The following is a 27,646-nucleotide window of genomic DNA, read 5'->3' as shown; positions in this document are numbered from 1 at the left end:
TTGAATGTAAAAATAAAGACAACATCGGGTCATCCGGCGAGTTCTGGACTTTGCCTGTTGAAGAAGGAGATCGTTCTGTGTAAGGAGCAACCCAGAGTCAGAATTGCTTCTGATCAGAGTTGTAAAGATCACTTTTTGTGTTCAAGTAGTGCTCTGTTTTTTTCTGTTCTCCCGTACTGTGAGATATATTTTGGAGTTTGAGAATATATGTTATTAAAAAGAAAATGTAATAATATGAATTAAAAAGTGCTGAGGCGTGTTCCTTGGGCATCTCGGGTTTTGTGACGACAGCCGGACGACAGTTCTCAGGAGAAGTCAGAAACGGCAAGATGATCAGAGATAATCTGCGGTGTCCCCTTTTGTTCTGAGTTGATCTGGGGTGTGCCTCAGTGCCCTCACTCGCCCCCTGTTTTATTTCCGCAGCTGTCAGTGAGGCCGTATATATGGAAGGGATGCAACGATGAGGTTGAAAAGGAGACGTTTCTTTTCACAGGGAAAAACTGGCAGGAAGAAGGGGGGGGGATAGAAACACACCTTGGTTTCTCACAAGGGAGAGACAGAAGCAAAATGGGAATGTGCAAAGGTTTGGGAATGTGGGCTCTTCCCTAATGGGAATGCCCTGAAAAATTTCGCCAGGCTGATCAAAACGATATTAAGAACATAAGAGAAGCCACGCTGGATCAGGCCAAAAAATTGACTGCTACCCTGGTCAGCGTGGAACTTCTGCCTGGTTCATAAATCTAATGTGGGATTTGTCCTGGAAAGGTTCAGTTTGTGGCTTCTGTGAGTTAATGAGGGAGGGCTCAGTGGTGGGACACCTGCTTGGCGTGCAGAAGGTCCCAGGTTCAGTCCCCGGCATCTTCAGTTAAGAGGACTGGGCAGCAGATCTCCTGTGACCTTGGAGACCTCGTGCCAGTCACAGTGGTTGATGCTGAGCTTGATGGACTGTCTGGGTGGGTCGCCAGGTCAGTCTGTCTGTAGCAGGAGAAAAGAGCCTGAGTCAAGACTAAAATGTGCGACAGGGGAGGAGTTTTCGGGAGCCACTGCTTCCTTCTTCAGATATGTCTTCCGATTGGCGGACCGTGAGCTGGTGCAGCAGAAGGCACCTTCACACCTTCAAGGTAAGTCAAAAGGCAACAGCAATCTCTGCAATGGAGATTTCTGGAACCAGCAGGTGGAGCCCAAGGCCAGAGATGATTTTTCTCAATATTTAATTAGATTCCTATCTGAAGACAGCACCAATAGCGACTATTAGAGACAGGGAAGCCTCTGAAATTTACAAACACTCTCAAATTTGGGAGGCAGTATCAGCAAATCCAGAATGCTCCACTCCTTCACATGCAGCTAGCTGGGTGACCTTGGGCTAGTCACAGTTATTGGAACTGTTCTTGCAGAGCTCTCTCAGCCCCACCTCCCTCACAGGCTGCCTGTTGTGCGGCGAGGTGTATGTAAGCCACTCTGGGTTTCCTTCGGGTTGTGCAAATCGGGTGATTATCCCCCTACCAGCTCTCTTCTCTTCTTTGCTTCTGGTGTCACTCCCAGCTTCTGTCTCAGCGTAGCACGAGGCGTGTTTTGGGGGACATGGAAGTTGGGCCATGTCAATCAGCTTCAGAAGGAGGAGCTATTCGGGCAGTTGCTCTTTTGGGGGCTGATCCTGTCCAGCAGGGAGAGCTGCGTGAAATAATTGACCGGACTGTTGTCCCCAGAGATTCTCCGATGCTTTCGCGAGAAACGCAGGTAACGTTGGTAGCGCCATTTGCGCAGGAATTTCTTGAACTCAGCCTGGACCTAAGGGGAGAAGAGAAGAAGAAGCGCTCTTGACAGCTCTGGGAGGTTTGTGAATTTCCTGCAGTCTGCAGGGGGCTGGACTAGATGAGCCTGGGGGGGCCCAACCTTCTGGTTCTCTGGTTCTATGAAATCAGTGTTGATATTCAGAAGAAACTGGAGGCCAGTCCTAGACTAAATTGAACAGTAAAATCAAACTTGCAACAGAAGAAAAAGGAGCGACCTTTAGACCAGGGGTAGTCAACCTGTGGTCCTCCAGATGTCCATGGACTACAATTCCCACGAGCCCCTGCCAGCGTTCGCTGGCAGGGGCTCGTGGGAATTGTAGTCCATGGACATCTGGAGGACCACAGGTTGACTACCCCTGCTTTAGACCATATATAATAACTATGGGGTTAGTAAACTATCCAGATGATATAAAAGCATGAGATCTGTATTGGTAAATCTATGTTTCCTGAATATTCTGCCTTTCTTCCAAAGAGTAGCTGTAGTATATAACTGCAATACAGTACTTATTCTTCTTTCTGTATCTTTCTAAATAAATACAATATATTAAAAAATTAAAATTAAATAATTAACCCCACTAATCCAAAGCCATGGCTGCCTCCTCTTGGCCAGGAATTTTAGAGGGCCACTGATCTGAAGGGAATCCTTAGAGGGTTTATCTAAGGGGTGGATTTTCAAGCAGGGAGGCCAGTGTATTCTTGATCTCGTTAATTTGGTGAGGTCTTCTGATTAGGCAGATGAGGTCTTCTTCATCCGGTATTCTTGATGGCATTTCTAGACCTGAGCCATACGCCTGGCGGAAGAGCTGTCTTACAGGCCCTGCGGAACTGCCTTTTAGGGTCTGGCCCCAGCTTGGTGGAGCGCTTTACCTGGGGAGATCAGGGCCCTGCGGGACCTAGAACACTTCCGCAGGGCCTGTAAAATGGAGCTCTTCCACCAGACCTAGGCTTGAGGCCAGAAATAATCTTGAAATTATGGCCTCTCTGGTGAAAAAGATCAACCAAACCATCACCAAACTGGTCAATTTTTATGTGCATCGACCTCTCATGAGAGGAAAGGAGACGGCGCTTGGAACGAATTCTTTTTAAACTGGAATATATATTAATTCACAATTTGAATGTTATGATTTAATGACATTGTGTTATTTATTGTTCAGTATGCCTGTGGTTACCGCCCTGAGCCCTCTCTTGCCCAAATCCCCTCTTCTCCAGGATCCGCCCCCCCAAATCATAGAGTTGGAAGGGGCCATACAGGCCATCTAGTCCAGCCCCCTGCTCAACGCAGGATTAGCCCTAAGCATCCTAAAGCATCCAAGAAAAGTGTGTATCCAACCTTTGCTTGAAGACTGCCAGTGAGGGGGAGCTCACCACCTCCTTAGGCAGCCTATTCCACTGCTGAACTACTCTGACTGTGAAATTTTCTTTTCCTGATATCTAGCCTATATCGTTGTACTTGATGTTTAAACCCATTACTGCTTGTCCTCTCCTCTGCAGCCAAATCCCCCGTTCCAGAGTGGCAATTCTGGCTTCTACTCACCTCTCCATTCAGGAAACAGTAGAGAAGGGCAACAAAAAAGCCCTGAAAGGAAAAGCGGGAAAGAAACACCCTGAGATGTGCTGTCTCAGCACCCATCAAGATACGAAAGTGCAGGATTAACTCTACCAGTTGAACAGCAGTATTAGGGGAATCATATACATGGTTTAAGGCTACACACATCCAGGTCCTGCATCTCTTAGAGACCACCTATCTGAATACGTTCCCCGAAGGGCTCTATGCACAACCAATGCCAACAAGCGTTGATCAGAGAATTTTTGGCCCTGGCCCTGGCCCTGGCCCTGGCTTGGTGGAATGGGCTCCCATGTGAGATCAGGACCTTTTTTTAACTTCAGCAGTTCTGCAGTGCCTGTAAAATGCAGCACTCCCACCATACTTTTGAATGAGGGCAGCACAGATACAACCAGGTAATTATGGGCCTCCTCCTACACACACACACACACACATATTCCGTTTCATCAGGAATTGCTTCTATAAGCCTTGGGTGGCCATTTTCGGGACTAGAGGTCAATTCATCCTAGTCTTATACATTGTTTGGTTTTATATAAATATATTGGTTTGGTCATTTTTACTGCAATTCAAGATGGTTCTTGCACTGCCTCTGGCCCACTTGAAGATTATGGTAGTTATACTAAAAAAGCGGCATTGGTTTTTATACCCCTTTTCCCACTACCCAAAGGAGTCTCAAAGTGGCTTCCTATTGCTTTCCCTTCCTCTCCCCACAACAGACATCCTGTGAGGGAGGTGGGGCTGAAAGAGACTGAGACTGGCCCAAGGTCGCCCAACTGGCTGCATGTGGAGGAGCGGGGAATCAAACCCAGCTCTACAGATTAGAGGCCACCACCCTTAACCATGACACCAAACTGGCTCCCTGAATGCAAACTTCTCTGCTCGGCAGGGAAACAAATCAGAGGGCCAGGGTTGCTATCTAGAGCCAAACAATGGCAAGCTACCTCTCAATTAGGGATGTGCAAAGAAAAGGATGTTTTGGGTTCAGGTATATTGAAACCGAAAATATCGGTATTTCCTGATATTGTCGAATCCCAATATTGCTATAGCATTCAAAGTCATGGCTTGGAGTGAAGTCTCAGTCCCAGGCACTTAAAGGGTCTCTTTAAATATCCTGAAAAATCCTAAATATAGCATGTGAAGCTCCCTATCTCTAGGTTCCGGGCGCATCCCTTGCCTGAAAAGAGCCCAAGCCCAGCTCGATGTACAGTCTGGCGTCCATCCCGGTACCCTCAGGGAAGAAAGCAAAGACAACATAGTGTACTCCAAAGAGAGGAATGAGAAGCAGGGTGGATTTGGCCAGTCTCCTGAAAAAGAAAAGGACACGAGTCCCGTTCAGAACTGGTGCTGAGCCAAAATAGGAACATTTCCAGAAAGTTATCATTATCTTCTCCAACCGGGCAGCCTGGCCTCTGGCTAGAACCTCCTGCCAATCACCGCCATTGTCTGTTGCAACTCTGGGAGGCAGCCAAACATTTTTATTTTAAACACTTCCTCTTCCCACAACAGACACCCTGTGAAGTAGATGGGTCTGAGGGGGCTTTGAGAGAACTGTGACTGGCCCAAGGTAACACAAGTGGCTTTATTTAGAGAATCCAATCTAATTTTCCAGATTAGAGTCTGCTTCCCTTAACCACAGGACCTCGGTGGCTCTCTACAATAGTAGCTCTAGGAAGTGCTGGAAACTCTATGGTATAGATTTTCCAGCACTTGCTAAACTGCCCACTGTCAATTGTGGGTTGTCCCTGGAAGAGACATAATGATGTTCACACTGTTTCCGACATCCCACTTTGCTAAGTCCCCTTCCCCAACCCTCCAGCTGGTCATCACACCTTGTACTTTATCCCAGATGATTTAATGGAGCCTCCATGCTCAGGATGAGCCTCTTGTGGCGCAATGAGCCTCTTGTGGCGCAGAGTGGTAAGGCAGCCGCCTGAAAGCTTTGCTCATGAGGTTGGGAGTTCGATCCCAGCAGCCGGCTCAAGGTCGACTCAGCCTTCCAACCGTCCGAGGTCGGTAAAATGAGTACCCAGCTTGCTGGGGGGTAAACGGTCATGACTGGGGAAGGCACTGGCAAACCACCCCGTATTGAGTCTGCCATGAAAACGCTAGAGGGCGTCACCCCAAGGGTCAGACATGACTCGGTGCTTGCACAGGGGATACCTTTACCTTTACCTTTACCATGCTCAGGAGCAGGAAAGAGGCAGCTTTGCGCTTATGGGCCTGGACCAACTACACTCTGTTAAAATTCCAGAGGTTCCCGCAGGCTGAAAGGGGATTTTTTTGGGTGGGGGGAGACTTTGGCAAAAGTATTTTCATACAGGGAAACCTTTCTGCTTACATAAGTCGAGGGATCGAGCCCAACGTCTTCTGGCAATGTGTGTGAGAGATCTGATTACTTACACAAAATTTCTTGGGTGTCTTCCTCTGGCCTCTGAAGATTTTAATTTCTGCACCAAAATTCGTATAACGTTCAGGAAAATCATGAAGTTCACCTGAAAAGATGACAGGAGGAGAAATCCAGATGTCAGTCACTAGGACAGCTCGATAAATATGGCTGATTCCATGTGACCATGCAGAGGCGGACAACGGCTAGCCCTCTCTCCTCCAATCTAGGAAGCTACGCAGGATATGCTCTGGTTAGTTCTTGGTTGGGAGGTCACCAGGGAAGGTCACCAGAGGTGTTTTCAGATCTTGGACACTAAGCAGGGTTGTGTTGACATATGCATGATCTATAGCGCGCATGCTTCAACTATCCTGTAGGGGGCATCGGAGGAGACGTGAATTTAGCATATTTAAATCAGGAACTTCTTGGCATTTTTCAAATACTCCTGTGTCCTGGTTGGCTCAGTTGGAGACTTCGTTGAACACACTTCTTCCCTGATTGCCTCAAGAAGACCAACAGGTAGTTAGACAGTTAGGACTATCGCTTTCCTCACTCACTCACCAAGTTTGTTTCTTTTCTTAAGTCCAGAGTCGCTAAGCCGAGACAGGCAATGACAACCCCCCTCCGAACCTCCCTTGCCTCGATTTGAAATCCCTACAGAGTCACCTTAAATCGGCTGCCACTTGATGACCAAAAGAAGAAGAAATGAAATGAAAACATGTTTGTCAGTTCAAAAGGCTCCGAGCCACTCCCCTACTCCCCCTGCCCCTGAAGACAATTGCTGGGCTTTCAGAGCTTCAAAGCGATCAAGAGATGAAAAGGAACACTCACCAAGACCGCTAAGAGGATGGGTCCCTTGATGATCCACAGCACGGCCGAGCTCTCCTCCTCGTCATCCCAGCATCTGCCAGGGGGGGGGGGGGGAAGAGAACCAGAGAGAGGAGAAGAAACTGGTTACATCCATCCAGGAGGAAGAGACGCTCCCCTCATTGATAAACATATTTTGATTTGTATCCTGAGATGTCTCCATCTCATGAACTTGACCTCCTCTTATGATCCGGTGTGGACTAGTCGTTAGGGTGGGCCTTCTCCAAACTTGGGGTTTCTTGATGGCCCTGGAAAGGTGTTCCAAATGGGTGGGAGTTGATATTTTACTTATTTTCAAAATCTGTTAAACATTTATTTGTTATGACTATATATGGTCATGTTGACCCCCCCACCCCCAACATGGCCAATGATGGGCCTGGGGGGAAGGGGAGGGCCCCCGGGTGGGCGTGTCCACAGCTCTGCTTCCCAACCCTATTTGGCCACTTCTGGGGTTTCTCGAAGCCTGAAAAAGGTTTCAGAGGTTTCTCAATGTTTAAAAAGTTGAGAAAGGATTCATGAATCTCCGGCTGAGAAAGCCTGGACTGTGGGAACCGTTGAGCACAAGGGTCTCCCTAGGCTAGAACAGAGTCAAAAAATTCAGCATTCTTGAATATTTATTGAATCCGATTACAATACCAGCAATGGGATTCAGGAGAAATGCTGATATATTTTTTGGTTCAATATGCACACGCAAGCCAGAGTGCGGGTGGGGCGGTGGACTTCAGGGGTCCCGTTTGCCTGAACGTCAGCCTGAGGAGTCTCGTGGTGGTCATTCTCCCCTTGGGATGTGCAGCATCGACTCACCCGGTGTTCTGCTTGTAAAGTCTGGCCAGAATCCATGCCAGCGTGAGAGCCACAGGAGCGCCTGGAAAGAAGAGAATGAAATGCCACACGGTTCTAGAATAAAGTTCGAGTCTGGGGGTGCCTTGAAGACCAAAGAAGTTTCTTTCTGGACATAACATTATGCATGCATGCAGACTTCTTCAGAGACATCGAAGCTGAAAACTCTGACCATTCCATCCAGGTTTGTTAACTCTTTTATGACTGCTATGCTAATTGGCTGCTATTCTCAGCTCTCTTACAGATTGCTGGGAGGGAGGGAGGAAGGAAGGAAGGAAGGAAGGAAAGGAAGGAAGGAAGGAAGGAAGGAAGGAAGGAAGGAAGGAAGGAAGGAACTGTTCCAATGAACCCCTTTTTATTAATAGGTGAAGCTGACTCCAGAAGAGCAGAGAACCAGGTGCTAAAGAAATCCTGCCTAGCAGGCAAAGTTATGTCTGCTGAACTAGATGGGCTTTGGAGCACACAACTCTGTTTAGGATTGCTGGGAGATGTGAAAGCCTTCCTTTGATTCGGGAACAGGTGTCAAAGGTCTGGGAGAAAGTTACATGCCCTAAAGCTTATCAGTAATTTGAGAGGGACGTCATGCAGAGCGACCTTAAGGATGGACCGCTAGGGGAAATGTGCTAATTGTCCCTTGTCATCCAGCAGCAAGAAGGCATTGTATTAGGGGGTGTCTTTCCCTGACTGTATTGCTGAGAGCTGTATTTTTGTGTAATTAATCTCTCTCTTTTTTGTCCTTGTCAACTGGAGGGAATTACACTAACAATCCAGCAGCTGCCGGTTGACCGGTCCTTTGTCAGGTTAACAGCATGGAATGGTCAGCTAGCATGACTCAGAGAGCTTTTTAATTGCTGGGAGACGACAGGTCTCTCTCGAGGGTCCATCCGAGCCTGGCCCGGATGACTCTTCCAGCGGTGGACAAGAAAAAAGAAACAGAGGAATTGTGATGGACAGAGATGGGAGGAGGAGGAGGAGGCAGAGAATGTGGGTAGTTGGGTGCAACATCTGGGCAGGCATCTCTGTGTCTCTCTGTCTCTCTGTCTCTCTGTCTCTCTCTCTGAGGATCTGGTGGGGGCAAACCAAGCAGTGTTCTTTGTTGGCCTTAAAGATGCCATTGGACTCCGTTTGGTAAAGTGGTTAAGAGCGGTCGCCTCAAATCTGGAGCAACGGGTTTGATTCCCCACTCCTCCACATACAGCCAGATGCATGACCTTGGGCTAGTTCTCACAGAGCTCTCTCAACCCCATCTACCTCACGGGGTGCCTGCTGTGGGGAGAGGAAGGGAAGGATTGTAAGACCCTTTGAGAATCCTTCAGGTAGCAAAAAGCAGGGCATAAAACCAGCTCCGCTTCTTCTACTAAAAACTAAAATAAGAAAAGGAAAGTCCATAAAGTTAAAGAAACTGTGCCTGCCTTTGCACGAAGAACATAAGGGAAGCCATGCTGGATCAGGCCAATGGCCCATCCAGTCCAACATTTTGTGTCAGACAGTGGCCGAAACCCAGGGGCCTTCAGGAGGTCCACCTAGAACTCCAGAAGCCCTCCCACTCTGACCCCCCAACTACCAAGAAGACAGAGCATCATTGCCCCAGGCAGAGTGCTCCATCTATACCCTGGGGCTAATAGCTACTCATGGACTTCTGCTCCATACACTTATCCAATCCCTTCTTGATCTGCCTAGTCCTGTGGCAGTGGTAGGAGGAAGAACCAAAGTTGTTGACTCACCCCACCCGATCAGGACGAACTTCCAGGCGTAGCGCTTGTCGGACACAAAGGTCAGGATCAGCAGGGTCTGCAGATAAAGGCCTTCGACCAGCAGCCAAAAGAAATTGGCCAAAATGCTGAGCTGGAAGAAAGCCATGGCAGCTTTGCAGAGGACCTAGGGGACAGGAAAGAAACTCGCCAGTCACTCGCCAAGCAGGAGATGGCTTCGATGTGAGATTGAAACTCAGCCTCAATGCTGATTTCTTGGCAAGGATACTGTACCCATGGCTGGATCCCCAGAATTGTGGGTTATCCCCAGACTAAAGGGGTCAGATCCCCTGGAGAAAAAGGCTGCTTTGGAGGGTGAATTCCATAGCATTATCCTCCACTGAGGTCTCTCCCTGCTCCAGATCCAGTCCACTCCCGTCTCCACCCCCAAATCTCTCAGTTTTTTCCAACCCAGAGTTTTCAACGCTAGCTGTGTGGGCGCAAGGCTTCTGTCAGGGCCTGCTTCGGACTGGCCCCCACAACAGACTGTTTCCTTTTCAAAGACACTTTTATTAGAAATTTTATAAGAAAAAAGAGAGAAAAGTTCAGTAAGAGAAAAAAAGATCTTCAAAAAGGAGTGATAAAGGTATCAGTATAATTTTTGTATTTCTCAGCAACAAGGACATGGACAATTACCAGCTCATCCAAAGTTTGAGTCCGGGACCAATGAGGTTTTACTCAAGTTATAAAACACTGCTGGTCTTCCAGGTACCCCTGGACTCCAACTTTGTTCTGCTGCTTCAGACCACGACATCTACAGCTTGCTGCTAGATCTGGAAATTTGAAGGTTTCTCCTCAAACTAAACACGGGAGAAACCAAAATCCCTTTGCCACACCAGGAGGGAGGGATGTGCCATACAGGTAATTCTCCATCAATAACAGTTTTAATTGCAAATTACTGTCAAGTTTCTCTTGGAAGCATCTTCTAGAACAGGGGTAGTCAAACTGCGGCCCTCCAGATGTCCATGGACTACAATTCCCAGAAGCCCCTGCCAGCATTCGCTGGCAGGGGCTCCTGGGAATTGTAGTCCATGGACATCTGGAGGGCCGCAGTTTGACTACCCCTGTTCTAGATATTTGTAGTGAGGGAACTGAGCTGATATTGTTTATTGATTTAGTTTTGGTTGTGTCGCTTGCCCTGCCTTTGGGAACTCTGCGTGTTTTACCTGCTGAAGGTTAGCATTGGGTGTTGCTTCCTGTTTGTACATTGACAGATGCTTCAAGAAGCCTCAGGAAACCCAGTGTATTCTCTCCTCCCTCCTCTCTCCTCCCTCCGTCTTGCGAGAAAATGGGAACTTAGGCACAAAATCGGTAATACCAGATAAGGTCAGACCTACCCTTTCCCCCTCACAAAAGCACAGATATAATTAAGAAAGCTCAATGGCCTATAATTAACCAAGCTACACGCTGAGCGATACAGTAAAATCTGAACCCAGGAGTCATGTTTCAAAAGCCCAGGGGGTGGGGGTGGGTGGGGAGGGGGAGATGAGAGATGCACCGTTGATGTCAAGCAGTGGTCCAGGCTGTCGTCCGAGAACAAGATGGCGTCTTTGGTGAAAACAGCTGCAGCTCTCAGGATAAACGAGGCAAACAAATGCATGTGGATGTAATTCCGGGTGCAGTGGAATTTTCTGAGAGGAAAGAGAAGAAGAAAATGATCAAAACAGAAGAAGAAGTGTTTTTATACCCCGCTATTCTCAGAAATCACCTTCCCTCCGTCTCCCCACAACAGGCACCCTGTGAGGCAGGTGGGGTTGAGAGAGCTCTGTAAGAACAGCGCTATCAGGACTGTAACTACAGGGCCATTATGATACTGCTGGGTTTGTTTTCGGGACCCTTCCTAATGACCCCCCCCCCCAGTACAGCACTGGGCCTTTTTAGCACTGGTCACATGCTGAGTGGACCTCTTTAGTGAGTTCTCCACCACATGACTCTAAGATCTCTCTCCTGGCTGGCCTCTACCAGTTCAGGCCCCATCAACGTGTATCTTTAGAGAAAGGCAGAGGTAATTTTAAACCTTGCATGCAACGAACCAAGCTGGATTTGGAACCGGGAAAGGGAAAAGGGAGGAAGTCCAGTGTGGGTGAAGGTGAGGTTTCCAAAAGGCTAGATGGCCATTTACCGAAAGAAGGTAAAGATGAGAAGGGCCGTAAAGAGTGAAGCCAGAGATGTGGCATAGCCGGTGGTGTAGATGTACCAGAACACAGAGTAGTACGATTTCTGTGGAGGAAAAGACAACATTCAGATAGAGAGACCCGCGGGGGACAACTTGGCTCTCGGCGTTCCGGTGTGGTCTCCCTTGGCAACCACGGAGGAGGAGGAGAATGAAGAATTAGAAGAAACCTTTCTTCTTGGCTCCTGAGACACATGCATTGGCTTTCAAATTTCTGCACCAGAGATGGCCAACTCCTACGCTCTCCGGAAACAGGCTGTTCTCTCAGAGGTCATTCCGAGATCGGAAGCAGTGAGTCTTTCCGCACCTTGATCCGTCATAATCCACCGTCATGTTGGTGCTCTGTCTTTGCTTGTTTATTTAGCGTATGGCGTTGTCTGTAGAATAGCCAGGAGGTCCTAGGGTTGTCCAGAAGCCAGGCAAGAGGCGTTCAAAGGTGCTTTGCCATGGCCTGCCTCCATAACAAGACCCTAATGTTCCTTCGAGGTCTCCCATCCAAATACAAGCCAGGGTCAATTGTGCTTAGCTCGCCCGGGCTGTCCAGGCATAATCCCCTGTTGAGTTCCCGCCCGTCCCAAGACCCCGCCCCCCTAGCTCGACAGCCAACCCTCCAGGCATTCCCTGAACCAGAATTAGCACTCTAAGGTCTCAGTGTACAGTCTCAAAAACAATGACCTTTCAAGGATGTGATTCAGCCACGTGACAACAGGTGTTAATGTTGTGTTCACCTCTAGCATGCTATCCTTCTCTGCAGAACTTTTACGAAGTGAGAACCATCATGTTGGAATTCCCCCCATTAATTAGTCATTAACAATATTTACAGGCCGCCTTTTGCACGGGGGCCCAAAGTGTCTTCTTCCTGCCATGTCAATCTGCACAAGCCATTTGGCGAGATATCGACTTGGACCAGGACGGCAGAAATCTGAACAAGATGGGCAGATTAGATCGGACATTGAGTGCAAATGCCATTCTCCCCCCTCCCCCCAAATAGCCTTACATCAGGAAGAAATAACACAGGGACAGCAGAATAATATGTGTGGCAAACAGACAATATGTCCTGGAATAATAGAATAACAGAGTTGGAAGGGACCTCCTGGGTCATCTAGTCCAACCCCCGTCACAATGCAGGACACTCACAACCCTCTTGCTCCTCCACTGTCACCTGCTACCCTCTATAAGCCCGAAGGGGGGGGGATACATGGAGATGGCTGAAAACCTCCAAAATGATAGAGTAGTACCTGCAGTTTAAAGAAATCAATGGTGTCAGTGTCCATTGCTAGGCAACCTCACCAATATTGCCAGCCTTCAAGCCTTGCTTTCTGGCAGTAAAGGGCAGAAGGAAGGGTTCATTGCAGAGTTGTTTTGGCCATTAAGGGAAGACTCATTTGAGCCAGGTTAGAGGGAGGGGGGACAGAGAAAAGAAAATAGGGAATGTTGACGATCTGGGGGCTGCCAAGAGGAAGGAGGAAGGGAAAATGTTGGGAGGGAGTTCCATGGGAAATATTTTGTTAAAATCTACTTCTAAAGTGCATTATCCAACATCTGTGGAATGGGTTTAAGTCTTCACTGACCTGATCTTCTGGCCCTTTCATTAAACTTTCTTCAAATCCACAGGCCACAGAGTATGGTGGAAATGGCTCAGACCAGTAATTGCCCGGTGTACAGTTTCTGTGCAGGAACCCTGTAGAAGATGTCAACATAGTGTAGTAGTTAAAGCATCAGGCTAGGAGACCCATGTTCAGATCCTCACTCTGCCACTGAAGCTGGCTGCCTCTCAGCATAGCCTACCTAACAGGGTTGGTGTGAAGGTGAAATGGAAGAGGGGCAAGAGCTGTAAACCAGTTTGGGTCCCCATTGGGGAGGGGAAAGGGGGCATATAATTATAATTTATAATGTATATAAATATATATATATATATATATATATAAATTAAGTAAATAAATGCAGTCATTGCAGAGGAAACCCTCAGGCTCCCAGGGCATTGGCTGTGACACTGGGTCACTTGTATACCCTCTTCCTTGCCTGCCTCTCAGGGTTGTTGTGAGAAATATACACCAGCTTAAACACCTTGAAGGACAAGCACGCTAAACACAAACAAGCTAGATAGATCTGTGATCAGTTAAGTGTACAGCATGCCAAGAAGCCAACAGAAAGGGGTGACATTTCTTGCCTTGGACATTGGTGATTTCTTCGAAGAATGCTGGACATGAGATGGTCACGACCTCTCCGAAGGTGGCCGGTGGCCAGCAGTTCAGGCCGTCCCAAACCCCAGCGCACCCTGTTGAAAAAAGACCAACACACTTGGCTAGATTAACGTGTATAATCAGCATCTGAGGAGGGAAGCATCTGATACGGGATATGCAGTCATGATGAAAACAATAATATCACAGCAAAATAGACTGGTTTTAATAACTGAAGTAAGGATTATTGCAGCAATTAAGAAGAAGAGGAGGAGGAGGATGCTGGGGAGAGCCAGCATGGTATTGTCGTTAAGAGTGTCAGCCTCTGATCTGGAGAGCCGGGTTCGATTATCCAGCAGTCAGCTGGGTAATCTTGGGCCCGCCCCAGTTCTCTTAGAGCTGTTCTCACAGAGCAGTTCTCTCAGCCCACCTGCCTCACAGGGAGAGGAAGGGAAGGCGAGGGTAAGCCACCTGGAGGCTCGTTCTGGTAGTGAAAAGTGGGGTAGAAAAGAAACAGCTCTTCTTTGAGAGCCAGGGCTGTATAATGGTTAAAGATTGACGGCCTCTGATCTGCAGAGCTGGGTTTGATTCCCCATTCCTCCTCCACCTGCAGCCAGCTGGGTGACCTGGGGCCAGTCATGCTTCTGTCTCACCTCCCTCACAGGGTGTCTGTTGTGGGGAGAGGAAGGGAAGGCGATTGGAAGCCGCTCTGAAACACCTTTGGGCAGTGAAAAGCAGGGTACGGAAATCCCCAGGACTTCTCTCCTTTCCCCCCTTTCTTCCGTTCTTATGAGGACGGACTTTTGAGGAGGGGAGGGAGTTCAGTGTTGATGTGTTGCCGCAGTCTCCATCCTCCCCACCTTCCCCCTTCTCCAGGGGACCTGATCTCTGCAGTCTGGAGATCAGCTGCTGTGCTGGGAGATCTCCAGGCCCCGGCAGGAGTGGGGCAATCATAACCACAAGACCCACGTTGATTACCTTCAAAATCTGGGGCGAGCGCATGTTTCCTTTCCAAACACTCAGCCTCGTCTTTCAGGACCTGCTGGAAAATCTTGCATTCGGGATGGATGGAGGCCACCTAGAAAGAAGCAAAAGATAAGGCATCTCCCAAGCTGACTCACAAATCCAAGTGGGCAGAGGCAGTGCGTGGGGGCTCTGCATAGAGTCAGAAGGGGCGGCATCAGGAGTAAGTTTGCATGATTCCCAAGCCATATTGCCATGGGCGCGTAGGTAGCGGATCTGTCAATTCTGCTTCCCCCTCCATCAGAGAGGCAATCAGCACACCATAGTTGTGGTCAAAATAGACAAGATCTGTTGTGTGCGTGATTCAACAGCATATATGAAGAGATATCCTGCTGGGGGCATCGGAGGAAATGGGTATTTTTGCATAGTTCAATCAGGAACTTCCTGGTATTTTTCAAATTAGCTCCTCCCGCATCCTGATTGGCTCATTTGGAGACTTCCTGCTCCTTCGAGGACACTTCCTCCCTGCTTGCCTCCTGAACAAGCAGAATGACCACAGACAACACTTAAGAGTTTCTATACAGAGTTGTTTGTCTTCTCAATAGTTTTATTGAGAAGAGCATCTTCTCAATAAAACTCATCACCTGCAGAGATGAGCATCTCCATGGAAGGCCATGTGAAGGGTTGGTGACAGGACCAAGGGAGAGCGGAGGGGTCAGAGAGCAGCTCCCAGGTGAAGACAAAGTGAAGCATCCCAATCAAGGAGATTACACCTATGAACATTTAAAGTGACAGAATGACACCCCCCCCCGCAAATGTAGCTCACTCACTGCAGCACAAATTACATTGAGTAAGCATTGAAGAGAATTATTGTTCTTCACCCAGTCCAGCCCAAACAAGTCCTCTTTCCTCAGCCGAATGCCTGCAATCGGCAATTTCCTTTTTATTCCTTTTGCAATATTGAGATACCTACGTCCCAAAATAGTCTCCATCCTTATTCACAATCGGGACCCGCTTTTGAACATTTGGTAGGGCAGTGGCCATGTAATGTGTTTTGTTTGTTCAAAAAGCCATATCGGCCTGAACTGAATTTTGTGTGTGCGCACGTGTGTGCGTGCTGTGCCAGACCAAACAAATGCCCGACTTTCAGCAACGAGGACGGTAACATAACGGTTACTCTGAAAAGGACAATCCAATTTACATTTCAAAAGATCCTATTCAGGGGGGTGGTTGGAAAAATCACCCCCCTCCTCGCCCCTCATACACCCTTGTGCTACCTAAGAAGCTTTTCAAGACAGGTAATAGCACAGAATTATTATTTGCTGTGATACTTCTCCGCTGGGTTTTCAGAAATCAAGGGGAACAGAATTACAGGGCAAACATGTTGATTTGTAATTCCCCCCCCCCCACACACACACACACACACAAGCTTTTGTCTGAAAAGGCCCCAGACAATCTTCGGCGGGTGGCTGAATAGACTGAGGAAATGAATGCGAAACGGATTCATGAGAAGAAAATTGGTTTGGGTGATTTAGTCGAGAGACCGCTGTTCTGCCGGCAGGTTTTGTGGGAGACCTGGGTTATATTTGGGGTCACGAGCTGCCTGCAAGAAGTGGGAGATCTCCCACCCATCCTGCCGCCACTCAGTTGGAAGGTGGAAGGGAAATTGGGGGGGGGGGGGCAAAATGGGGCGGGTGATCAGAACTGCCCCATTCAATGACATCATTTCCGGCATGACCCGGAAATGAAGCAATCCCATTGGGTGGGGCTCTAGCTCCGCCCTTTTCAACCTGTTGGCCATGGAATATTTTTCAGGCTCCGAGGGACCACGGAAGTGATGCCAGCAGGCCACGCCCACTGCCAAGCCCCCCACACAAACAAAATTATAAAATAAAAATATGGAAATAAACATAAAAACCAGCACCCCATCTCCTCACCCCACCATCCTTTGCCTACCGTGCCCCACATGTAAATTAAAACTTTAAACATTAAATTAAATAAACTCAAATCTCAATTAAATGGTACTTTGAAAGTTCAAGGTGAGAGCTTTCTAAGTGAAGATCCGTTTATGTGACAAGATATCGTCACATCTTGGCCCGGCCTTCCCAATGGCAGTGAGGTAGGTCTCGTATGGCTTTGGCTTCAGGGGCATTTCTCTCATGCTGGACGGCACAGTGCAACCTTGGTTCCCGAACTGCTTGAGAAAATGGCAGTCCCACAAGTATTTTAAATAGAGTAAATAAACTCAGCAAAAGAACAGGCCTCTGGAACTGTCTCACCGGAGCAGAGAGGCTGTTCTCATGGAGCTCAGAAATCCATATTCAATATTTATCACCTTGATCTCGCCCAATTATGCAAACGAGGCCTGGCAAATCAGCTCCAGCTCACCTAAAATTATAACAAAGTCGAGCATCTCGTTAACACCCAAGCTTAAAATATCAACCGTCCTGAGTTCGATAAAAGTGGAGATCTATTGGAGATCAAAGCCCCGATTGTCAAGCGCACAGGAAACTCACAACAAAACTTATTCAAAAGAAAAATAGTTTTATTGATTAGCACTACACGCAATGGACTGAAAAGTCAAATCTGACTAGAAGCCAGATTTGCCTCAGCTTATCAATACATTTCTCCCGCCCAAAACTTGACAGTTCCCAAGGGGGGGAGGTGAGTGAGAAAAGACATATGTGAAACCAAAACAGGATTCCAAACTCCCATCCTTGAAAGAGGTGACAAACAGCCCTTTCTGCCCATAACAAGATAAGGTTAACATAACATCACTATTCTATTTTATTGCTTACAAACTACAAGGCCGGGACTAGCAGGCGCCGGGCCCCAACTAGTAATATAACTGACATGGAGGAACTCAGGCTAATTTATGACAGAGATTCTACAATCCTGACATCCCTCCACATTAAAACTAACTTCACTCCCCCAACTAGCCGGCATCAACCGGGCGAGGACAATCAGGAAATGCTCGATGGAAAGCCCGGAGAAGGCGGGGTGCCTTCACGTTCCCAGCCTCAACCCACTCTTTATCCCCAGAGGGGAAATCCTTCCAATCGACCAAATATTGAAGGCGACCCTTATGCAATCGAGAGTCTAAGATTTGGTTGACTTCATAGTGGGTGTCCTTATCGATGTAAATTGGAACAGGCATAGATGGAGGAGGGTGCCACTCGTCCGGGGCTGGAGCTCTTCGCAGCAGGCTGGAATGAAAAACCGGATGCACATTCCTGTAAGTTTTTGGCAGAGCTAGCTCCACAGTCACAGCATTTATCAGTTTCACCACTTTAAATGGTCCCACATACTTTGGACCAAGTTTCTTGGATTTCTGCTGGCACCTTAAGTTTTTAGTAGACAGGTAGGCTAAATCACCCACTTTCCAATCAGGTGCAGGTACTCTCTTCTTATCAGCTTGAGCCTTATAGGCATGTTTGGCTTCCTTGAGACTGGCAACGATCTCCGGCCAGCCCATACTGATGGAGGCTGCCCATTTGTTTATGTCAGGAACCTCCGCGGAGCTAAGTCCCCAGGTGGGGGCTGACACCAAATCAGTTCCGTACACCACCTTGAAGGGCGATACCCCAGTTGAGGAGTGGACCCCATTGTTATAGGCGAATTCAGCAAGTGGCAATAAAGAAACCCAATCATCCTGCTGGTGATTGATGAAACAGCGTAAGTACTGTTCTAGGATTTGGTTTACTCTTTCGGTCTGGCCATTTGACTCTGGGTGATAGCCTGAGGTGAGGGCTTGCTCCACACCTAATAGCTTAAGAAGCTCCCTCCAAAACTTGGAAACGAACTGGGGGCCCCGATCCGTCAGGACACGTGTCGGGATCCCGTGCAGACGTACCACGTGTTTAATAAAAAGAGAGGCCAGTTTTGGTGCTGAGGGCACTCCCGTGCAGGGGATGAAATGAGCCTGTTTGGAAAAAGCATCCACTACTACCCAGATAACAGTGTTCCCTTGGCTGGGGGGCAGGTCTGTGATAAAGTCCATAGTCACATCAGTCCATGGACGTGAGGGGGTGGGCTGTGGTTGCAAAAGCCCCTTCCTCTTGCCCCCAATTGGTTTTGAGGCAATACAAACGGGGCACCCCTGCACATATTTTTCCACATCTTTACGCAAGGATGGCCACCAGTACTGTCTCCTAACCAGGTGCAGAGTTTTTACAAAACCAAAATGTCCAGCGGTTTTTGCATCGTGGCAAAGTTTTAAAACTTTTCCCCGGGCCGCGGCAGGCACAAAGAGTCTTTCGCCTTTGAAAAAGAGCCCCCCCTTTTCAGACAGATCAGGGCGGAGGGAACAAAACTCTGGGTCAGTTGACAACTCCTTTTGGACCCAGCCCCCTGGGATGGGCGTATCAGTCTTTGTGTGGCTGCGCGTCACAGCGGCCATCCCCAGTTGGGCGGGGGTAAAGACGGTATCCACCAATGGGTCTCGTTTGCTGTTGTACTGAGGCAGGCGCGATAGTGCATCAGCCAAAAAATTCAGTTTGCCAGGGAGATGCTTTAGGGAAAAGTTGAAACGAGCAAAAAACTCCGCCCATCTCATTTGCTTGGCGGAAAGCGAGCGGGGCTGCTTGAGTGCCTGAAGGTTTTTATGATCTGTCCAGACTACAAACGGGATCGTGGACCCCTCCAGCCAATGCCGCCAGGTGGAAAGGGCCAATTTCACTGCAGCCGCCTCTTTTTCCCAAATTGCCCAATTTCTTTCCGCAGCTGAAAATTTCTTTGATAAATAGGCCAGGGGGTGCAATTTCCCGTCCCCCCCTTCTTGGAGGATCACGGCCCCCATTGCTACGTCCGAGGAATCTACTTGTACTGTAAATTGCTTAGATGGGTCGGCATGGGCCAACACAGGTTCAGACGTGAATAACAGTTTTAATTTATCAAACGCCTCCTGACAGGCGGGAGTCCAAAGGAGAGGCGCCCCAGGTCGGCTTGCCGTCTTCCCCCCTTTGGTTTTTAACAAGTCAGTGAGGGGCAGCGCAACCTTGGCAAAGTTGGGAATGAAGGTCCTGTAAAAATTAGCGAATCCTAAGAAACTTTGTAATTGCCTCCTGGTGCGGGGAGGCTCCCACACCAGCAAATCGCGCACTTTGCCAGGGTCCATTTCGATCCCAGCCTGGGAGACCCGGAAACCCAAAAACTCCACTGCATCGCGGTGGAACTCACATTTTGACAGTTTAGCAAACAATTGGTGCTTCCGCAAGCGGCGGAGCACTTCGCGGACCAGCTTAGTATGACTCTCAACATTTTCTGAATACACAAGAATATCATCAATATAAACCAACACCCCTTGGTACAATAAATCATGCATAATTTCATTTATCATATTCATGAACACGCCCGGAGCGCCGGCGAGGCCGAACGGCATTACGGTGTATTCAAACTGCCCCAGGGGCGTATTAAAAGCCGTTAAATATTCATGCCCCTTCTTGATCCGAACTCGATAGTAGGCTTCCCTTAAGTCCAGTTTCGTGAAAACGCTCGCCTTCCCCAAGTGGCCCAACAAGTCTTTTATCAGGGGAAGCGGGTAGGCGTTGCAGGTGGAGACCGCGTTCAACCCGCGGTAGTCTGTGCACAACCGCAGCGAACCGTCCTTCTTTTTTACGAAAAGGACCGGGGCTGCCAAGGAAGATGTGGCTGGTCTAATAAAACCCCTTGCTAGGTTTTTATCCAAAAATTCCCTAAGCTCCGCCATCTCCCGCGGGCTCATGGAATAAAGTTTGGCTTTGGGGAGAGGCTCTCCCTTCTTTAATTCGATGGCACAGTCAGTTTTGCGGTGGGGGGGAAGCTGGTTGCACTCCACCTCCGCGAACACATCACCAAAGTCCCGGTATTCAGGAGGGAGCGCGTCCACCCCCACCCCCAAAGCAGCCACCACCCCGGACCTCGGAGGACCCTGCTGCCGCGTGTGCTGCTCGCAGGCGGCGGAGGTAAATTCCACAGTCCCTTCCTTCCACTTCACAAGGGGATCATGTTCCCTCAGCCAATCCAACCCCAACACGCATGGGAAGGCAGAGTGAGGGGCCACCAAAGGTTGGATTTGCTCCCAATGTTTTTTTATGTCCAAGTCCATGGGGCGAGTCTTTGCCGTAGCTTCCCCTCCGGGAGCGCATTTCCCATCTAACTGGGTGATTGGCAAGGGTTCCTTCAGTGCCACTTTCCCCACCCCCAAAGTCTCGGCCAGTGCTGGGCTCACCAGGGATTGGGTGCACCCCGAGTCCACGATACATCGGATTCCCACCGTTTTTCCCGACTTGGGGTTAGAGAGGTTGGCCGGTAGGAGTAGCAAGGGGGAATCACTCACCACGCGTTTGCCCCTGTTGGCGGCCTGCTGGCGGGGCGCCTTTACAGCAGACCGTCCTCGTTTCCCGACTGCTCCTCAGCTTGATCCTCGTCCTCCAGCCCGCTTCCCTCCTCGAACGAGTCGTCTACCGCTGGCACGGCAGTCACTGGAACCAGGAGAGATTTGGTGCTTTTCTTCGTGGTGGTTTTCTTGGCAGGCGCGGCTTTCGATGGGGCGCTGCTCGCAGCTTTCGGGGTCGAAGCCGCTTTCGTTGGGCAGTGTGCGAGGAAGTGCCCGGCTTGGCCACATCCCAAGCACAGCCCTTTCTCCATGCGCCGAGTGCGCTCCGCCGGTTCCAATTTGGTTCTGGGCTTGGTCTTCACCGGGGTGGAAGTCTTCGCCATGGTTTTCCCGGCCAGGGCTTGCACCATTGAGGCCCGTTCCAAGCGGTTTTCCATTTCTCCAGCCAGCTGGACCCACCCTTCGACGGTGAGGGGGTCTTCCAGGAGGAGGCACTTGTCAGCCAGAGTGGGATTGAGACCCCCCACAAACGCCAGCACACGTTGGGGCTCCGTCCAGTCCGGCACAGAGGAAGCCAGCTCCTTAAATTCCCTGGCGTACTCAACCACTGACAATTTCCCTTGCCGGTGAGCCCGGAGTTTCTTCTCCGCAGTCTCCCGTTCAAACGGCTCCACGTACATCTGGCACAGGGCCCTCATGAAATGGTTGTAGTCGCGGGTGGCTTGGGGGTGGTAACGGTACAAATCCACAAACCATTTGGCGGCTTTGCCTTCCAGGGCTTGCCCCACGAAACGCACCCGTTCGGCGTCGTCTTGGAAAGTGAACCCCATGTCCATCATGTAGGCTTGGAGGTGCACCAGGAACGTGGGGAAATCGGAGGGGTCCCCAGAAAACTTTGCCTTGAACTTATAGGTGTTCCGCATTTCCACCCCACGGAGGTGGGCAGGTAGGCGCCCGGGACCCCAGTCCGCCGGTGCTGGGGCCGGGGCCGGGGGTCTCGCACCCCGGCCAATGCCTCTCCCTCTCCCAGCCGCCGCTCTCGCTCGTTCCGCTGCCTGCGCCGCTGCTGCTGCTCGCGCGGCCGCTCGCGCTGCTTCACGCGCCGCCGCTGCTGCCGCCGCCTCGGCTCCCGCGACATCCGCCGCTGCCCGTGCCGCCGCCGCCGCTGCTGCGTCCTCGCCTCCGTCCGCGCCGTCTCCGCCAGCACCGTCGCCGCCCGCGCCGCCTTCGTCCTCTCGTTCCTCGCCTTCGTCTTCTCTCTCCCTCTGCGCTCTTGCGCGTGCTTCCGCCTCTGCTTCGATTTCTAGCTGAGCCCGGGCTCTGGCCAACGCCTCAGCCGCCTCTGCCGTTGCTTGTGCGGCCGCCATGCCGTGTTCCTGCAGTGCAAACCCACCGCTCTCTCTCCGTGCACTAGTATCGTGTGCACCCCCACCGAGCACGTCCTTAAGCAGGCGTTGTGTTCGGCGTCTCTCCTCCGGATCCAGCCGACCCGAGAGGTCCTGCAGCCAGTTAGTCACCCTGTCCAGCTTGTACTGCAAGTCCTGTGTCTCACCCACAGGCTCCAGCGCGTAGCTAGGCAGTCCCAGGTGCTCCGGCCAGCGTTCATCCCCAGTAGGGCGGTCGTACTTTGACAATCGCCTGCGCTGGGTGATGTGACGTTCCAAAAATTCCTCGGGCCCCGGGGTTGCCCCCGAGACAGCCCGCATCATGGCCGAGCTGTGCGGCCCCGCACCAGCGCCTTCGGCCTGGGAGAGGTCCCAATCCAGGCCCTCTCCCTGATCAGAAAAAGTATGTCCCTCGCCCTGCATTTTGCAGGTGAAAGGAGTTGTGAGATTTGACTTGATGTCAAGCGCACAGGAAACTCACAACAAAACTTATTCAAAAGAAAAATAGTTTTATTGATTAGCACTACACGCAATGGACTGAAAAGTCAAATCTGACTAGAAGCCAGATTTGCCTCAGCTTATCAATACATTTCTCCCGCCCAAAACTTGACAGTTCCCAAGGGGGGGAGGTGAGTGAGAAAAGACATATGTGAAACCAAAACAGGATTCCAAACTCCCATCCTTGAAAGAGGTGACAAACAGCCCTTTCTGCCCATAACAAGATAAGGTTAACATAACATCACTATTCTATTTTATTGCTTACAAACTACAAGGCCGGGACTAGCAGGCGCCGGGCCCCAACTAGTAATATAACTGACATGGAGGAACTCAGGCTAATTTATGACAGAGATTCTACAATCCTGACACCGATGGTTAAAAATACCCTGCCTTTTAAAGCCGTGAGTTAATATAAGCAGACTTGTATCAATATCCGAATGTATTATGGAGCATCTATTTCAGGGCTGGCAGATCCGATAAATCTGAATTAACATGTAATGTTGAGATGCCAGGGATTCTTTTTTTAAAGCAAAAATGTTGCGGGCATTGCTAGGATATTAAAAACGCCGTTGACTTTTCTTCCTTCTAGGAATGAGGTTAAAATGCATGTTTGTACCCAGGCTTCTAATAGGTCAGTTTCTCTTATCAGCTTTTTAATTTGTGGATAGATTGTATGCAGCTTGTGTTTTTACAGCTTGTTTTTTATACAGTAGACTTTTAATCCTAAACGTGCCTTGACCAGGATTCTGGAGAGGCAGCCTATATTTCTCAAATGAGTGACAGGACCAAGGGAGTGAACGCTAGCAGGGGCTCATGGGAATTGTAGTCCATTGACATCTGGAGGACCACAGGTTGACTACCCCTGCTGTAATGCAGGAGGGGAAGGGCTGCAGACCTCCTCCAGAGCTCCTGTGGATCCTCAGGGGTCTGCAGACCCCTGGCTGGTTTGCAGATCCCTGCGAGTCAAAAGAGGCACTATATCTCCCCACCCCCCACCCAGTTCGTCTTTCAATGATCCCCTTCTCTTTCAGCTTGTCAATAAACGCCTGGCACCCACCTCCCACCCCAGGTAGGCGTCACCCCGAAGATGCTGTTCCGCCCCACTCCTCTGCAGATCGTGACGCCTTCCTCATCGAGCTGCCAACGCAGGGGAAAGTTTCCTTTCAGCGTCTGATGCTTCCCTTTGACATGTTCCGCTTTTCTCGCGGTCGTGCCAATTAAAAGTTCATCGCTGTCAAAAGTGCTTCGGATGCTTAGCGCATAATAGCAACGATCATTATTCCGAGAGCGCATCAAACGCCCAACCACAGCCTGCAACACCGACAAAACGTTTGTCACGTGAGGCGAAAGAAAAGAGAAACGGCCTGGGCAAAGTGGTGACTGGAGCCCTGGGCTGGGCAGAGAGGAGAAAGAGGCAGGGCCGGGTCATGGGCAAGGATGCCAGCCTCCAGGGGGGGCCTGGGGAATCCCCCGGAATGACAGCGCCTCTCCAGACAGCAGGGATCTGTTCCCCCGGAGAAAAGGGAGGCATTGGAGAGTGGGCTCCATAGCACTGCCCTCCGTCCCCAAATCTTCAGGAATTTCCCAAACTGGGGCTGCGAACCCTACCCCCCCTATCCCCTGCCTGTGTCCAAGTGGGACCGAATCATGGGTAGGCTTAGGTGGGCCCTCACTGACCCAAAAGAACTGCCGGTGGGCATCAGTCTAGGCCCTGAGTACTATCTTGACTAGGTAACTTGTTTTTTCTAACCTATCTCCGGAGGTCCTTTTGAGGCATTTGTGTCACTTAATAGGACCCCTGTATAATGACACAATGAGCCTCTTGTGGGGCAGAGTGGTAAGGCAGCAGACATGCAGTCTGAAGGTGTCTGCCCATGAGGCTGGGAGTTCGATCCCAGCAGACGGCTCAAGGTTGACTCAGCCTCCCATCCTTCCGAGGTCGGTAAAATGAGCACCCAGCTTGCTGGGGGGTAAACGGTAATGACTGGGGAAGGCACTGGCAAACCACCCCGTATTGAGTCTGCCATGAAAACGCTGGAGGGCGTCACCCCAAGGGTCAGACATGACTCGGTGCTTGCACAGGGGAGACCTTTACCTTTATGTTGCCTTCAGGGTGGTACGTGGGGTGAATTTAAATGGAGTTGTAACAGGAGCCAGCCCCAGCTGAGGCGGCTGGGAGCTCTCATCTCCTGACACCCCAGCTGATCGGTATAGTGGAATATTTATTTTATTTATTTTTATTTTTATTCTTATATGTGCCCCCCCCCCATTCAGCTTTTGTGCAAGCTCAGCTCTGTCCTTAGCCTATCAGATTGGAGAATCTACTCAGCTTAAATAATACCCAGAAAATACTGAATTATATTATAAGGAATTATTATAAGGAATTATAAGGAGCTGTTTTTTTTTTATACCCCACTTTTCTGTACCCAAAGGAGTCCTAATGTGGGTTACAAACACCTGTCCCTTCCTCTCCCCACAACATATACCCTGTTAGGTAGATGGGGCTGAGAGAGCTCAGAGAGACTGTTCTGCAAGATCAGCTCAGAGAGAACTGTGACTGGCCCCAGGTCACCCACCTGGCTACATGTGGAGAAGGAGCAGAAAATCAAACCCAGTTCTCCCAATTAGAGGCTGCCACTCTTTAGCTGCTGCACTCAGACTGGCTCCCAGCATTTAGCTTCATGCACGCTCCTAGTAGCTACTTGTGGGGTAGGTCAGGGGGAGCAGTGCAACTCCCACCCCTGAATGCTGCTCACAGGGGGCCAGGGGAATTAATAGGAGAACCCAAGTCAGGCCCAGGTAAGGGTAGCATTTGCCACCATCTAGTATGCTTGGACATACATGCTGCTTTTGCCACATGAGAAATCCATGGGAGTGGGTGTTGGAAAGGCCCATATCTAAGATTTATATATTAGAACTGCACAAATCTCACATTCCCGACATGTGGGGAAGGCTCCTCACTACAAGATTCAAATCTGCAAGAGTTTATTCTGTGTCTTCTTTTTTGTTGTTGTGAATTTCTGTTCCGGAAAACATGTACGTGTGCGTACGGTGGCACACGCATTGAGAGAAAAAGAGAAGCCACACAGTTCTGACGAGAGCTGAATTTGGGCCAAAAAATATTTCTTTAAAAAATGTCACAGCGTTCGGCTTTCAAACACCAAATGTTCTCAGGAAAGGCGTGTTTTTCAGCACGCCTCCTGCTTACGAAGTTTTCCTCCCTGTTGGTGTGCTTTCTGAGGACTCTGCTTATCTGACCGCCTCTGAAACAAAGTTGTGTTAGGATACAAACGATCAAATGTTCAAGGGGGTTGATTCGGAAAACTCTTTGGACATGAGTGAGCAACAGAGAGAGAAGGAATAGAAGAATCCTAGAGTGGCAAGGGGCCATGCAGGCCCCCTGCTCAGTGCAGGATCAGCCTCCAGCATCCAGGAGAAGGATCTGTCCAGCAGCTGCCTGAAGACCACCAGTGAGGGGGAGCTCCCCACCTCCTTAAACAGCCCATTCCACTGCTGAACTAGACTCATAAAATCCCAGAGTTGGAAGGGGCCATGCAGGCCATCTAGTCCCACCCCATGCTCAGTGCAGGATCAGCCTCAAACATCCAGGATAAGTCCTTGTGCAGCCTCTACCTTTCACTACCCCAAAGAGTCTCAAAGCGGCTTATAAACACCTATCCCTTCCTCTCCCTACAACAGACACCTGTGAGGTCAGGGGCACTGAGAGAGCTCTGAGAGAACTGCCCTGTGAGAACACATCTAAGAGAACGGTGACTGGCCCAAGGTCACCCAGCTGGCTGCATGTGGAAGAGAGGGGCATCAAACCTGATTCTCCAGGATGCCCTCTTTAACCACCGCTCCATGCTGACAGAGAAAGGCAGAGAGATCCAGCCGTGAATCTTTGCCAACCAAAAGTGCATACAGATGAGAGGGAGATCAAAGAGTGCATTCACCAGCATAATATATAAGACATGATCTACATCCAATCTATAAGGAAATCTGTGCTTTTAAATATTTTCCCATCTATTTTTTCTCCTGCTCCCATCTCCATAATATAATTTCTCTCTCTCTCTCTCTCTCTCTCTCTCTCTCTCTCTCTCTCTCTCTCTCTCTCTCTCTCTCTCTCTCTCTCTCTCTCTCTCTCTCTCTCTCTCTCATCTCTCTTTCTTAACAAAGAGAAATAAATCATATCTTTTTTTAAATGAAAAACATGGCTCATAGTCTGACAAAGCTGCCGATTGCTCCCTTCTGAGTCCTGATCATCTGTTAAAGATAAAAGTTTCTCTCTACGAAGGAGACCCACAGAAAGCAGCAAGAAAAGCCCAGGTGTGGACAGGGGAACAAAAACCCTGCATAAACTCCGTGATTGCCGGCATGACACATACAAGCTTGTGCCCATGCGTTCTGTGTTTGTTAATGTGGAGCTAAGCCCTGCATTCTACGGTCACAGTCACATCTTTGCGCCCCTCGGTTCGCCGGTGTGGAATAACCCGAATTCGACACAGGGGCTGTACGCTTCATGAAAAAAACGAAAAGCAAACTAAGGGTGTGATAAAAAGACGACTCTTTCTAACAACCCCACCGAGAGCACGGCAGAAGATTAGAGGCAGGGAGCAAGGGACTTTGGCGCGTACATGAAATGTGCAGCTCTCCCTTTCTTCAAAAGCTCCCCCGTTCCGACTCCCCCATGAAAAAGAAAAGCTGGATTTGCTTACCGGTGCGAGAAGCAAGCCGCAAAAAGTTAGCAGCATCCTCAGCAGCAGAGAACGAGGGAGTCTGCCCCTCTCCGAGCTCCCTTGACAATTCCCAGCCCCTCCTCTTGCCTGCACCTCTTCAGCTCAGCAGACCCTCCTTGCCCAGGTACCAAGGCTCAGGTGAGAGGAAAAACCTCCAGAATTCGTTGTCATTCCTGCCATTCTTGACGAAGTGCTTT

General features: G+C 49.6%; 1 protein-coding gene and 1 long non-coding RNA gene across 2 annotated transcripts; both read right to left on the bottom strand.

The window, feature by feature from the left end:
* Positions 1-32: 32 nt before the first annotated feature.
* Positions 33-27,646, bottom strand: LOC143821138 (vasoactive intestinal polypeptide receptor 1-like). The gene is made up of 13 exons (XM_077304783.1): positions 27,429-27,646; positions 14,530-14,629; positions 13,542-13,649; positions 12,943-13,052; positions 11,321-11,418; positions 10,697-10,829; positions 9,172-9,325; positions 7,412-7,472; positions 6,572-6,644; positions 5,758-5,849; positions 4,532-4,661; positions 3,328-3,369; positions 33-1,788 (listed from the first exon to the last, which is right to left on the bottom strand). The coding sequence occupies exons 1-13, from the start codon at positions 27,462-27,464 to the stop codon at positions 1,609-1,611; spliced, it is 1,317 nt and encodes a 438-aa protein (XP_077160898.1). The 5' UTR covers positions 27,465-27,646; the 3' UTR covers positions 33-1,608.
* LOC143821139 (uncharacterized) lies at positions 17,039-23,077 on the bottom strand. The gene is made up of 2 exons (XR_013225696.1): positions 22,872-23,077; positions 17,039-17,296 (listed from the first exon to the last, which is right to left on the bottom strand). It is a non-coding gene; the product is annotated as an uncharacterized LOC143821139 (long non-coding RNA).

Source organism: Paroedura picta, chromosome 11 (genome assembly GCF_049243985.1).
Source record: "Paroedura picta isolate Pp20150507F chromosome 11, Ppicta_v3.0, whole genome shotgun sequence".
Classification (NCBI taxonomy): Eukaryota; Metazoa; Chordata; class Lepidosauria; order Squamata; family Gekkonidae; genus Paroedura; species Paroedura picta.
Note: the sequence above shows the minus strand (reverse complement) of the source record. Positions and strands in the feature narration are given on the sequence as shown.

Excerpts from the sequence above, each read along its gene's own strand:
- LOC143821138 (XM_077304783.1), bottom strand. The coding sequence starts at position 27,464 with ATGCTGCTAACTTTTTGCGGCTTGCTTCTCGCACCG. Across the intron at positions 14,630-27,428 it reads GCGGCTTGCTTCTCGCACCG|GTGGCCTCCATCCATCCCGA; the intron begins GTAAGCAAATCC and ends GCTTCTTTCTAG. Across the intron at positions 6,645-7,411 it reads CTTTACAAGCAGAACACCGG|ATGCTGGGATGACGAGGAGG; the intron begins GTGAGTCGATGC and ends CCCCCCTGGCAG.